We start from the raw sequence: 14,781 nt of genomic DNA on the forward strand, positions 1-14,781 counted from the left end.
CGGAATGTTTACTCATGGCCACGCCTCTAACATAGACTTTAAACGCCTCCCAGGCCGTTTGAAAACTGTCCACCGTGCCTATATTATTTTCAAAGTATGTCTCCATTGCTTCGAGTAATTCTTCCAGAAAGACAGTGTCCAACAGTGAGAACGGTGGAAATCTCCATGTAAATGGGGGAGGGGCCCTCTGTGGCAACGAAAAGCTCAGTAATATAGGTGAGTGATCAGAGAGGGTACGGGGCAGTACTTGACACATGCGAACTAGAGAGAGCATCCCCGGCGACGCTAGCCAATAATCAATGCGCATATGTATGTTGTGAAAGGCAGAATAATGAGTGTACCCTCCCTGCGCTGGGTGCAGACTGCGCCAGACATCCGCCAAATCCTCACTGAATCCTATCTAATTCCCAAGCAGCTTTTGCAGGGCGTATATCCTGGCCACTAGAACGGTCCAAGTCTGGGCTTCTGATCATGTTAAAGTCCCCGCCCCACAGCACAGTCCGACTGGAAGTTTCCCGCGCAATTCTTGCTAATTGTACATAGAACTCAGGGCTCTCATAGTATGGTCCATAAACATTAACTACCAACACATCCAGTCCCTTCCCAGACAGTTTAGAAATAACAAATCTGCCTTCCGGGTCAGCAGCCACCTCACTTAGGGAGTAGTCAGACTTAGGGTTGACCCATGTAAGTAGCCCCCGGGCATGGGTCGTAAAGCCAGCGGCATGGACCTGCCCTCTCAGCCCCCTAGCCTGTAACCTAGAGCTGTTCTCAGATAGGTGTGTCTCCTGTAGCAAAGCTAGGTCAACATGGTGTCTAGCCAAGTAATTCAGAACCTTCAAGTTTCCGGGGATCGTTAAGGCCCCGTACATTCCACGTCAAAGCATTCAGGCTCCCCGTCACATTGTTCCCAGAAACCACTTCAGGCATATCACTCATAGCTAGCCAAATCATGCGTTATACTGCACACAGTGGACAGTTGCATAGTATGTATTGCACAATATATCTTGACTCGCACCTAATGGCCATAAACCTTAAACTTCCCAACCCCCTAACCCCCGGCCTACCCACCCACAGCGGACTTCCCCCAACTAGGTTGCATAACAGTCTACTCTGGACCCTCCCCAAATGCTAAAAGAAAACAATAACCAGCTAGGTGTTACCACATGTGGGCGGAGGTGGCTACGAACCATTCAGAAAAGTCAAATGATATCACAATGTCCACCGCCCCTCCCGGCCCGCCAGCCGGCAGTCATGTGTCCCCCAAACCTTGCAGCCATCGTGGAAAAACTCTCTGTGTAACGACCCTCATTCCTGTTCCTCCAGTCCGCCCCCCCGCAGCCTCGTCCAGCAGATCTCGTTCCGGTGTTTTCCTCCGCTCCTTCAGCCAGTCTTTTAGCACCTTCTGTAATGTCTTGGGTTCTGTAAAAAAGTTTGTCTGGCCGTTCCGGGTTACTTTCAATTTTTCCGGGTATAGCATAGCTTAGTCCAGCCCCTGCTCGCGCAGTTGGCGCTTGGAGTAAGAAGAGCCTGTGAGAGTGCAGTCAGGATTCCAACAACTGCAAGACAAAATAGCTGTCGAGGGACGTCAGCACCACAGAGACCCACTTCGAGAGTGGCCCAGCTGTCCTGATATTTGCCTCTTAACCGGCGAGACCAACGAGCGCAAGGTACCAAGGCGCACAGTGCCCAGCCGACCTTTCCTCTATGCGCCCGAGTGACCTGACCAGGGTACCGGCTGTGCTCCCTTGTCCCATGGACCATTATGACCCCAAGTACCCCTCTGCAGCCTGTTTCCAAGTGGGCCTCCTTCTTCTTACTAATGTAGAGCATACAGCTACCAACGTGAGCAGCCCCTCTGCAACCAGACGACCCAGGGCAGATAATGAGAAACTGCTAGTAGCACTTTGGACCTTGGCCCCCTACAGCCCTATGTCCTGAAGGAGACCACCAGAAACCGACTGTAAATATCTGTATGCTATACATGCCTTTTCTCTCATAGAAAAGCATTGTGCGAGGAGTGTGGCTCAATGGTTAGAGCGGCAGACCCTGATGCAGAGCTCTGACCCGAGACCAGGGTTCAATTCCCGCCTTGGCGTGTCTTGGGCTCAATTTCTTCGGACCTGACAATTCTCGCCTCGGTGCCTATTCTAATCATGGGCCCCACGCTGCAACTCTGGGCAATAGCTTGCTTAACCTCCACACTGGCCCCCAACAGCGCTAGGATGCCTGGCTTCACCCTGGGGGTGCCCAGGAGTGGACACTTCACAGGGAAAGCCAGGATGGGTTCCTCAGCGGTATGAGTAATAGCGCAAGGAAACCGCTTGGTGACAGTGCGCTCTACAAATACCTTGACATTTACATTTACATTTGTGCGTAAAGGCGCATTTAAGTGAACATTTTGACTTAACTGCTAAAATCAATATTTAAGAAAGTACTTACTTGGTATCAAAATTTATATAAAAATACAACTTATTATTCTAAATTGGTCTCGTATTTATTCTTGAGTGTATGTCTCATTTATTGCCTCTTTGTGTGTCGACAAATGCTCAGCATTACCCTCTGATAAGTCTGATAGCTCGCCCACAATACCACAAGAGAGAGCTTTTGAGTTATCATTTGTGCCTCTGTAAGCAAACTAGAGTTTGCCTGAAGTCTTTACACAGTGTACTTTGTTGATCCACTATTTAAAGAGCCAGCTACCTACAAAAGGAAACATTTTTAAATGAGAGTTAAATAAATTAATTTCAACATATCAACAACATTTATAAATATTAATTTTAAATAATAATTTTTAAAAATACACTCACCCTCATTAACATTTGTATTTAATATGTGTAAACAATATAAACGCTTTACTCCTTTAAAACTGTTTAATGTAATTTCTTAATTAAGTTTAACATTTAATTTAAAAAATAATTGCATATATTGTTTTTAATGTGTAATCTGATAGATAGATCGTAGATAGATAGATGATGTGACCCAATTATATTTATTTAACATTAGTTCCTATGGGGTGTTATTTTAATGCTCTGTCTCCAATGACGTCTGTGAGAGTATTTTGCAGTATTGGTGCTTGACTTACTCTAGGACTGGGATGGAGTACATTTACACCTAATTTGACACCTTTAGGGCAGTAGTAACTTTAGAAGTGTATTTAGTGAATTGCAATTGTCTTACTCTTTGTGGGTATGTGTTTTGTATTAGCATGTTCCTCCTAAACCATTCCTTAAATTATCCTAACCCCCATTTAGTATGAACTGTTTCCCATTTTTAGTCACTCCCCCTTGTTACTTCCACGTATACCTACATGTGTGGAGATCTCTACCACTGTGGCAGACATCACCGCACAAAAAAAAAAAGAGAGGGAAAGGTCTACAGCCTTAGGCTTGTGAATTACCTTTTGTACTACAAACCTATTTAATTACTACAAAATGTCGTTTGTGAATCAGGCTCATCGATTTTCTTCCTTTCCCTTACTAACTGCCCAATGTTAAATAGGCTTACTTCATTGGCCTGTTTAGCAGTACCACCTCTACAGCCTCCCTGGGACCCTTGTTAAGTTATTCTGGCATCCCAATGAATGTTATTGCTATTCACCACAAGAATGCCATTCCTTAAAGCATCTTTCACCCTTATAAGGACAGAGGAGAGGTGGAGGGTTCCAAGCATAAGATACACATAACATAAGGCAACACTGAACTATAATCATGACAGAATTCACTAACCAGATCCTTACTGGTACTAATCATTTAGCTATCGCATTCAAATAATTTAAACAAAATAGTGAACCCTAGCCAGATCATGGACTTAACCTACAGATTAACCATCAATTATGTGTCACTGCTTCGGTGATGAGACCCACTCATGGTTTTTCTCATTTAAAGCTCCTCAAAATTGTACTGGGAAACACAATGTTCCTCTACTACTGGGTAATATGGAGTAAAGTTACCCTAGTTGTGGATTCTCTAGGGGACATAATAGCAGCTACTATTGGATAGAGTATGGAACAGGTTTGGCACAGCGGCCAGGGCGGCTGACTGCGGAACACTGGAGCTCACAATTCGATCGCTGGCGGCAAGTTAGCCCTGCACCATGTGACTCTGGGCAATAGCTCGCTGAATCTTCCCGACGGTCCCCAGCGCCTTGACACCCTTAGGGGTAATTGTTCGAGCTTTACAAATACCGGGTTTATTAATTTATTATTACAGTGAGAACATACAGTCATACTGGGGATCGAACCGTGAGCCCCAGTGTTCCGGAGTCAGACACCCTGGCCGCTGCGCCACACCTGTTCCGCACTCTGTCCAATAGTAGATGCAGTTATGTTTCCTAGAGAATCCACAACTGTGGTAACTTTACTCCATATTACCCAGCAGTAGAGGAACCATCACATAAGGGAGGAGAGTCTCTCAACTGTCATCAACAAAGATTGAGGCCAGTCAACATGCACACACAAAAAAAACTTATCACAAAAGTATGCCTTCAATTTCGATTTTCAATCCATATTAAGGAGGTAATTTACTGCCCAATTATCAATGAGGTAATCTTTAATTTCAACAGTTATTAGAATTCTTTTTTTATTGTGATAATCTCTTAACTTCATGAAATTTCGCTCTGATTACACCTCTTCAAATCAGCTTAACCTTGTGTGACATCTTACATTGCTGTTGCATTTTCTGTGCAGCAACATTCCATTCTTAAATAAGGTGGCTTGGAATGCTTATTTAAGACTATGCAGCTTCCATGTGTCAGTGCTGGTTTCTTGAGGGTGGATGAATCGTCTTAATAAAGCCCACTAATTATTTTCCAACTTCTGCTTGTGGTGGCTCTTTTGTCCCTTAGTAGGTGGTGCTGTTCGCCATCTTTCAGTTCCTACTTTTGTCTCTTACTACTCATTCCTAACTTTCTTTCTATTGTGTCTTTTTTTGTCAACCTAATCAATGACAGTACACGCTGAACATTCGATTCATCTTTTGATCTTGCAGGAGCACGACCAAGCAGAACTTGACTTGAGAAAATTGACTTCCTCCCTTTATTCAAACTATTATACTTTGTTCATCCACATTTCCACTGTCAAATCGCAGTACAATGTTCCATCCATACTTCTCCTGTACACAACCTTGGGGGACTTTGTCATTTTTTCTCATGAGGCAGGCACCATGTTAACTATTCAGCTCTCTGTGACTATTATCTGGTAATATCACATCATAGCACCAATTTGCACTTTAGGTATAATTGTATATCTTCCATTGTTTCCGGGCTGTCACTACTATTTAAACTTTCATTTATTTCTGCTATTACTATTTGATAATTTGTTTTACTTTCAAGATGGCTTGATGCGTCAACCTATCGCCTCACCTTTGGTTAAGTTTGCCTTTTGCAGACTGAACTTAGAAACCTGCTTTGGTTAACCACCTTGTAAATGATTTCAATATGAGATTATATATCTGAATCATAAGGACAATTTCAAACAAGATCATGTCTGCTTGTCTATGGTTCTTTAATCGGTCTTCCATTTTAGGAGATGTCCCCTACTCAATATCACATTCCCTCCACATACATGGAGACTTCATTTGACTTCTAGTTCATTTGCGATGTGATGAGTGCCCAGACATTACTTGCATATGCGCAATGACTTCCCTTGCCCGCCCCACCCAACACCGCTGCCACACACCCTAGGGTCATAATGATTAGTTACGGAAAACACTTTTCCTCTCACTTATCAGTCATTGCTTTGTCACTATACTGAAAGGACAAACCTGACCATCCAGTAAGCCATTGTATGTTCTCAACCTTGCACAGGTTAGGTTGTACAGCAGGCGAATAAAATCTGGCAAATGGCTCTGCGCTGAAGCAGTGGAGCTCATCCTGATATGCCCTCATTTGACAAATAAATTGCCAAAAAGAATAAGTTTGCCAGTTGCAGCTTGGACACTAACTATAGATCAAACTTTGAGCCTACAATTAATCTTTATTAAAGTAGTGCCTTAATGCAACCTCCATGGAATTTGTCACAGTACGAAGCTACAGTGTATTATACCTCAGAGGCACACGTTAATGTGCACAAAATGTGCCTCTACCATAGAATGAATTATGATATTACAACAATCAATTAGAACTAAGAGAGGAGGCAGCGTTTCCACAAGAATAGGACTGTATTTTTGGCACTGGACACACATTCCCAATGAACCAGCTCCTTTGAAAACAGACCAAATCAAAAAGTCAGATTTTCATAACAACAGGCAAGAGATGCAGATCTTGTTCTTTATCACAAGGAACTAAAGACATTGACGTTGCAAAGCTAAAACAAACAATTAACTTATACATAGAAAACGACTTACTTCATAGTACCACTGAGACACTGGTAGGCTGTGAGTGATGGCAAGCCAGTTTCTATGTACTTCAAAATCTGTAGAGTGGCTGGAATAGAATTACCATCATTACTAATCAAGGAGGGTAGCATCTGTTAGCAAATGAAACATCCAGCAATGAGGGCAATTTGATACTATTTTTATAGTTCTCAGAATTTACATGTGGTGACTGCTTTCTAAGTCTGGCATTAGACAAAACCTACTAACATGATATAGTTCCGTCCATGGGCTTTCAGCCAGCCCTCTTCCTTGTTGTGTCATTTACATTTTTCTTGCAGTCACGGCAGAAATTAGCATGGAGCTGTGGGTAAGCCTAGTACAGCTATTGGCTAACTTCGCTGGAAATAACAGCATTCTGCTCTCTCAAGGAGCACATCTGCACACAAAGAGGTTTATTCACAAAGGAAATTTGGAATACATAAAAAAGTGCTCCTGAGGTACTCTTTTACAAACCTTTAGATGCTGTTTTTTTCTTCTTCTTCATCGGAGCAAAGCATCAACTCCCTATTAGGAAACGTGCAAAGGCGGTTCTTTCTATTAGTACTATAACTGTATATGAATGTTCTTATTGTATTTCCATTGTATATGTTTTGGGACCAATTTAAAAAAACATGCAAGAGTATGTAAAGAATACTGCAGGGGTGACCTTTTAAGTGCTCCACAAGGCTTTGGTAAATAGGTCCCAAAACAATAAAGTTCTAAAAAAGAAAAAAAACATGGCAAAACAAGACAAGCGTTGACAAAACTAAAAAGCTGGCAGCCAAAGGGAACCGACTAGCTTTGCCAATGCTTATTTTAAGTTAGGGGAGTAGCAGTCTGAGAAAAGATGAAAGATTGCCTGTATACTATTATGCCCACTTTTTATACCTTACCTTCACAAAAAGACCCCTACTTCTGGCGATAGGCAAGACAGTGTTTTTTTGCATAGGTCAGAATTTGTTCATCCAAACTCTTTCTTGTACCCCTTGTCATTACTGTTTTGTCAACATTTGCCACACAATACCAGCACAGGTTATCACTTACTCCCAACAACAATTCCAAATCTATGTAGATGGCATACACACAGGTTATCACTTACTACCAACAACAATTCTAAATCTATGTAGATGCCATACAACTCCACATCTGACAATGTAGCAATACTGACCACGGTAATACAAGCATTGGCTAATCAATAGGTCTGGCCTTTGAGGCCTATTGGCTGTGCCAGTGGCTTTTGTTCATGCTGTCCACCATGTGGGGCATGGGGTTTAGGGAGTTAGAGAAGCACATGGATGCATGAGAACAACTTGGAGTTCAGGGATGAAGCACATGAGGGAGACAACTGGAAAACACATGCACTCTCATGAAAGAGTTAAATAAAAAACAAAAGCAGTTCCCTAAAAGCGCACAGTGGAAGACACAAATAAAGAGGCTATGCTCCAGGGAAGAGACAAACACACAATGGACAAGGTAAACTATTCAATAAGAAGCAAGCAAATGAGAGGGACAAGCTAAGCAATGGTAAGCAATGGGCAGGATTTACGTTCTTATAAGTTCTTGGTAAGCTGACAAAAGGTATTTTTCCTAAAAAGCATCAGAAATTGTTTCAAACGCTACACAGTAGTTGAAGGACAACTGACTTCATCTAAATGGTAGCGAAGACCAACATTCTGGTAAATGGCTGAAGTAGAGATGAATGATTGTTTATCCAATGGTTAGGGGAAATAGTAGCTACTGGCCCTCGTTCAACCAGGCAAAGTGTGAAGAAGAGCTCTTGTTTGCACCCCAATTCACCACATTTGGTAAAAACATGAACCTATAATTGTGAAACAGTTCCTTCCTCTTCTGCAGCTAAGTCTTTGCATTGAACATACATCTTTTGTACTTTTCTGTTTAGGTAAGTGGAATATAATCTGTGATGGGCACCTAATAAAGATATTCAAAATCCTCATAAAAATAAAGACTCAAGCAACCAGTCTATGCCTGAATCACAGAAATCAGCCCCTATCACTCAAACCTCAAAAGAGACATACTTGGTTCCAGTGTGTGGCAAATAAAAAGAAGAAGGGTTGCCTCCTTTCTTAAAGCACAAAGGGAATGCGGCCTATCACGTCTACCAACACGGACTCAATATTTCACCCCCAGTTGCAACTATAGATCAGACAAAGTGAACATAATCACTCAAACCAAATTCAACCACAAGGCACAACAGCAGTAGGGCCATCGCATTTCATGGGAAGAATTTTCGAACGCCTTGAGTTCAGACTTGTGGAATGAACCAAGTATGGCAGCCTACACTAGAAATCTGAAGATGAGTCCTTTACAAAGACACTTTTAGCTTACTCCCCAATGTTAAGAGGAAGGCCCCTTTCCTTCAAAAAGGAATAGGGTCCCTGTAAATGTCTTCTATAAATAAAGCTTGGTTCCCAAATAAAACACTGCTTATGATAAATACTGCAGGGCCTTCCAATCGGCAAACTGCTTTACCATCTGCATTTGAGGTAGGACAATTAAAAGAATTTCAACATTCAACAACATGCTAGTGGTACAATCTTGTTGGAATGATACAAACCAGCTGATACAGAAGCAACCCAAGTGTATCAGCTCACAACGTGGTGCAAGGCTCTATTGTTGAGCATAGGTACACTGTACACTCAGGCTACCGACTTGGGTGGACATTATCCTGGCCTCGTTAGGTTTACAGGGTGCCTATGAGGGCCAGCTTGCCAAGATAGTGCATACTGGCTGGTATCGATCCATCTAAGACAAGAATATTAAATGGCAGGCAAAGCATTCCAGCATGATGCCCAAGTTATCAATACAGGACGCTTGAGGATGATGATGCCGCTAAAAACCACTTGGTTAACCATAAAGGTTATATAACCTCATAATAGCAGATTTGACTTTCATGGGACTTCTTCTACCAAAATTCCGGCATTTGGCTTAGATATGAATAACTCAGAGACTCATTAGCAGATTCAGGACATCAACCAAAGTGATGAAATATAGAGCACCGCAGGATACACAAAGACACGGACAGCGGGATACAACCATTAGGTACCATGCCATTAGACTAGGCAGCTTCCATCTGGGCGACATGCGTTTCCTTTCCTTTCGGGCAGGACTATTGGAAAAAACAATAATCATGTGTTAATAATCTTTTGATAATAATAAGATGATCCCTAAAACACCTTACACAATAAGATTGTGTCTATTCGTTTATTTTTGCCGTGCTTCTGGGGAAAGGCAATAGGTATTATATGCAATTAACGTTGGGGAAAGACCAAAATAATGATGAAAAAGCTAATTTCCTTTTTGTAGTCATACCCCCACACTAAAGCATACTCCTCTTGCCCCCGTGGTTTAGTATCCTGCATGATAGCGCATTTTTTTTTGTTGCATTTTGACCGCTGTTTATTTGCAATTCCAAATGCAGTAACTGGGAATTACGTTACAGGTGTGGTAATGCCACCCAGTAACGGTAAAAACGTGTTGTGAATTACCACACTATTACCGGGCCCAGTGGCGTTATCTATACATTTGCTGCTGGTGGCGGTCCTGCCTTTGCCATGGAGAGGAGAGGTGTGCTGGCAATTCCTGTCTTGCAGCAAACGCATGTAAGAACTTTAGGAGCAGGGGGCGGCCGCCGCCCCCAAAACTCCTTCCGCCCCCATCCCCCTTGTACGCCACTGACCGGGCCACTCGTGATCTTTTTTTTTGGGGGGTGGGGCAGATTTATATAGCGCGATCTTGACCCGAAGGTATTGGAGCGCTTTACACAAGCACCCGTTATGTTACACAATGTAGGACACACATTAATTTATTGTTAGGCACCGGGACATTAAGTGATTTGGCCAGAATCACAGAAAGCGGAGCCGATGCCTAAACTCAAACCTGATTCCCCAGATCCAAAGTCGGCAGCTCTAGCCGTTAGGCCACAGCCTCTCCCAATTTGTTTGAAACCTAAAAGGATATAGGGGCTGGCGGGAGCTCCAGGAGTGAGGTCGGAGGGATGGAGGGAGAGAGCAGTGTGAATCTCTCCGAATCTAATGAAAGACCTTCCTAAGCCTGATGTATTGCACCTGGCAGTCACTTGGTCTGCTCTAGCTATTGATTAATTGAAAGGGTCTGATCGGGGGGGGGGGGGCTCTTCCCGGGGAAGTGTCTCTACATATGTACATTTCCAGCCAGACCTGCTTGGCTCCCCCTCTCTGGAGCTGCTTTAAGTGTTCCACTCTTGGTTGTGTGTCTTTCCTTCCCTTGTTTATTCGTTTCCTGTCCCTTGCGCTCTTTCTATGGCGGGCGTTTTTGCGGCGGTGGAGGCGCTGTCTCTTCTGGTGACCAGAGAGAGCAGACACGAGGGGCACAGATTGAGCGAGGAAAGAGGAGGGGTGAGAGGAAAAGAGACGGCAGGAGGGGAGAGTGAGAGAACGAGAGAAACCGAAACTGTAAGAGGGAAGAAAGAAAGCTGAGAGGGAAAGATGTGGAGAAAGCACAAGAGAGAAGGAGAGAGAGAGAGAGAGAGAGAAAGGGGGCGGAGTAAAGGGGTAGCGGCGGGTCATGGAATGAGCCGAGAGGGCAGGAGGTAGATTTGGAAGAGGAAAGCAAAAGAAAGATAGGGCGTGTACAATGTATCAATGGAGGATGTGAGGATGGGAGGGAGAAAGGAAAGGAGGGGGCATCCAAAATGGAGAGGGGTGTGTGAGGACAACGGTGAGCGGGCAGGAGGGACGGCGAATGGAGGCGGTTGAGCTGGTCAGGGTGCGAGGAGAAGAAAGAGAGGGAAAGGCAGAGCGAGGAACCAACGAGGAAATAGAGGGGAAACGCGAGAGGGGACGGCTGGGGCAGAGGGGTGAGTGAGGGCAGAATAGAGGGAAGGTAGGGGGACATTTAAAAAAGTGTGAACGGGACTGATGAATGGGGGAGGAGCTGGGGAGGGAGTCTTATGGGTGAAGAAGACGCGAGGGACAGATAGGAAAGAGGATGAGAGAAGAGACCCAACGGCAGGCAGAGGATGGGGACGGAGTGAAGACAGGCAGGAAAGGATCACCAGGGAAAGAAGAGAGGACAGTAAAGAGAGGGGGCGAGATTTATGAACAGAGGCCACTGGGGTAAGAATAAACTGTTGGCGAAGTGTAAGCTTACAAGAGAGGCGGAAAGGAGTGCGGGGGAGATGACGAGTTTTACTCCGCCCCACCAGGCAAAACATTCGTAAACCCCAACTCCACCTGGGTAGATCCAGTCAGAAGGGACACCAGCTTACTGGGTGCCGCAAAGGAAGTTACGGCGTGGAAGGGTGCGTGTATATTTCTGAAGATTTATCAATATGCAAACACACCATATGTAAAGCTGTCACTGTGCCTCTAAACGCTGTTAACAACAATGGCTACAATAAGCCGACTAACAAAACGCTAATTGTATTGCCTCCCGGACACACTTTCCCAGCGATTCGACCAAGTGATAAGCAGATCTCTCCAGGAAAACCTTAACCCGCTCAGCTACCTCATCAGCGCGCATTCAGGCTGCCCCGTGCCAGCCCCGGCCACCCACCCTCTCAGGCGCGAGGCCAGCGAAGGAAAAGAGAGCCATCGAAAGCAATATGTCTTGCTTGGCGGGGAAGGGGGTGTTCAGTGTCCGCTTGAGGGGGACATAAATTAACATTTTGCGCACCGGATGCTTAGGGACAGGTTGGGGAGGAGGGAGCATGTCTTAATGGGTGATGACCGCCTGAGGCACGGTCTGCCTCTGCAGAGAGGGATGGCTCCACCACCTTATTCGCTGACTGGACTGAGACGTTTATAAAAGGCAACGAGGCAGAACCGGACAGTAAAACCCCAGAGAAGGGTCTATGGCGCACACGGACAGCGGGGGGGGGGGGCAGGAACGGACAGCGGGACATCGCGCAACCTACCCCTGCAAACAACACTTCCAAAATGGCGAAAACAAAGCTTTAAAAAAAAAAAAAACCCCGCCGCATGACGATCGCAAAGGGGCGGGATGAGTAAAAATCGCGGGAACGCCCACGAATCTGCTCCGGCAATGACGACAGATCGCTCTTCCAATGGCTAGCCTCCATTTATGGAGCTAGCCAATGGAAGAGAAGGCGGGACCAAAGCCAGTACTGTTCTAACATTAGATTTCGCCTGCGCGAACGCTGCTGCGCAGCGGATCGCGAGGCGAAACCTAATAAATGACAGCTATTCTGCCAACATTCCAAAGACTTTTAAAGCAGTGCGGAAATGGCTGCCTGTGACGGTAATACCAGACCTGCAATTTCCACAATATTTACTGGCAGTAATAGGCAGGAGAGAGATTTTTAGGAACCAGGTACCCAAAATGACTAGCTGGCAGATGCAGTCATGGACCTATTCAGTCTTTCCAACTGCAAACCGTAGAAATGAGTGCAAAATTGGAGAGGGAATTGTTTCTAAAAGTGGGAGTCACAATGAGATGAGACGAAAATCCTTTATGAGGCATGATGGTCACAAAAAAACGATCAGCAAGCTATCTGGAATGCTCAATTACAACAAAGTGAGCATTCCAATGGTGTGGCGGACAGCAGCGGGGAGCAAGAAAACGAGCCCCTTCACGACAGAGAAACCTCTTCCAGCAGTTCATGCCCAGTGATCACCACATGGCTCTGTTAACTTAAAGGGGGAAGGGTAGCAGAGTTAACATTTATTTACAGTCAGTGTGTGCATTTATGGAGCACACCTTACTTCAAGCACTGGATGTTTCATTTACAAATCATCACTATTGGGAGTGTTACTCTGATAAGTTAAATGGAAGCACACCAGAACTACAGCTTCCAGAATGACCACCACTGGGAAATACTGCATCGGTGAGGATGTGGGGCAAAATGGCAGAGCTCTCAAGTTTCCCAGTTCTATTAGTGATAAGCTCAGCCGTTCAATGAATTTCCTTTCAATTCTGGGACTTGTACTGCTGATATTATAATGGGTTAAACAGGACTACAAATCTCGACATGCAACAAGAGAACTTGGACTCGAGCTACTCACATTTGACACCTTAGAACCTAAAGTGACCTCCCAAGGGCATATCACGTTATTAAGATTATTAGCTGTCTTAAAGGCATCCAAGTTGATCTATTGATAACTGGTATAAAAATAGTATATATTGTGTTATTGAGTTTTAACCAAATTGCACAGTTTTACATGTGCATTACCAAGGTATGATTTCAGGTGTTATGAATGCACTGTCATGGCACAAGGACCCAGATTGTGATTATAGTAGGGTGGCCAACCATCCCACATTTTACAGATTTGTCCTGCAATCATAGCTCCTGACATGCTACTTGCACACAGGCACTGTGGGACATCCATTGTCCAGCATTTTGGTTCCCGCACACCTTTACCCTCTAAAAGGACAAGTAACTCTCATTCATTAAAGCTCTATCAAGCTGATTTTGTTAGCAAGGAGGAAGGAACACCGGAGGGGTCCTGCACAGTTCAGCCTCTAGAGCACCTTCAGTTATTGAGAGGTACATTTAGCCATCTGAAGATCAACTGTGAATGTGTTAATGAATACAGTAAGTTGGGGACCTGTCCTGGGAGTATGCCCTTGGTGTTTTTTTCTCCCATTAATCTTGTTTTATGGTGCTGACATATTTCCACATAGGTGGACAGAGGCACAAGGAGAGTACGCCTTGACCAGGACTGAAGAGTTTGTTAAAGTTGTAGACCCAAGTCTGCAGCACACTGTTACTTTCTGTGAGGGCTATAAATTTACCACCACGTTGCATGTTGGTGAATATACCATGAGATTGGACACTATTAGGCTCCACCAGGCACCATCCAGTCCATTTTTTTTAACCACATACCTACTAGCAGCTTTTACCCTGATTCTAAACACTCCTAAACTTGCCGAAAAGAGAGCAGAGGAATGGGCTCAAAAAGTGTTTGCCCAGACCACAAAAATTAGGTAACATGGTAGGCATGATTAGACATAAAGTATCCTAGTTCCTAGTTCCTTGGCTGAAACATTCTCACTGGACCAGCGCCTGTGGCAGAATGCATGAGAGATACTGATATTTACCATTGGTGCCTCAAACCTTGACAATTTCCATTCATTTGGATACCAAAATTGTTAATTTTCTAAATTTGTCACTCAAAATGTACAATAGTGTGCAGTCAAGGCTTACTCCAGAAGGCGACTATAGGGATTAGAACTCAAATAAATCACTCCATCTAAATCACACATCGCCTTTAGATGATCACAGAGCAGCTCTGTCCTCTATTGACGTCCACCAACCCCATAGACCCCAAACTCAAAAGGTGAGTGACTCTTCGGGCTCACTCATCGCACAGCTAGCCAGTCCGATTCTATCTGTTCCTCGATCTGAGAGATACCCGTGTGACCTACTATCTTTGCCTTCAACTAATGATCCCTCTTCCCCCATCCCTCT

General features: G+C 44.3%; 1 protein-coding gene across 1 annotated transcript in view; it reads right to left on the reverse strand.

Moving 5' to 3' along the window:
• The window catches only part of LOC147663658 (dolichyl pyrophosphate Glc1Man9GlcNAc2 alpha-1,3-glucosyltransferase-like), a 127,621-nt gene that overhangs the window by 87,959 nt on the left and 24,881 nt on the right, over positions 1–14,781 (reverse strand). The window contains exon 2 of the mRNA XM_086950287.1: positions 6,345–6,423. Coding sequence (XP_086806413.1) covers positions 6,345–6,423 — 79 coding nt within the window. The remainder of the gene's footprint in view (positions 1–6,344; positions 6,424–14,781) is intronic.

Source organism: Lissotriton vulgaris, unplaced genomic scaffold (genome assembly GCF_964263255.1).
Source record: "Lissotriton vulgaris unplaced genomic scaffold, aLisVul1.2 SCAFFOLD_292, whole genome shotgun sequence".
Classification (NCBI taxonomy): Eukaryota; Metazoa; Chordata; class Amphibia; order Caudata; family Salamandridae; genus Lissotriton; species Lissotriton vulgaris.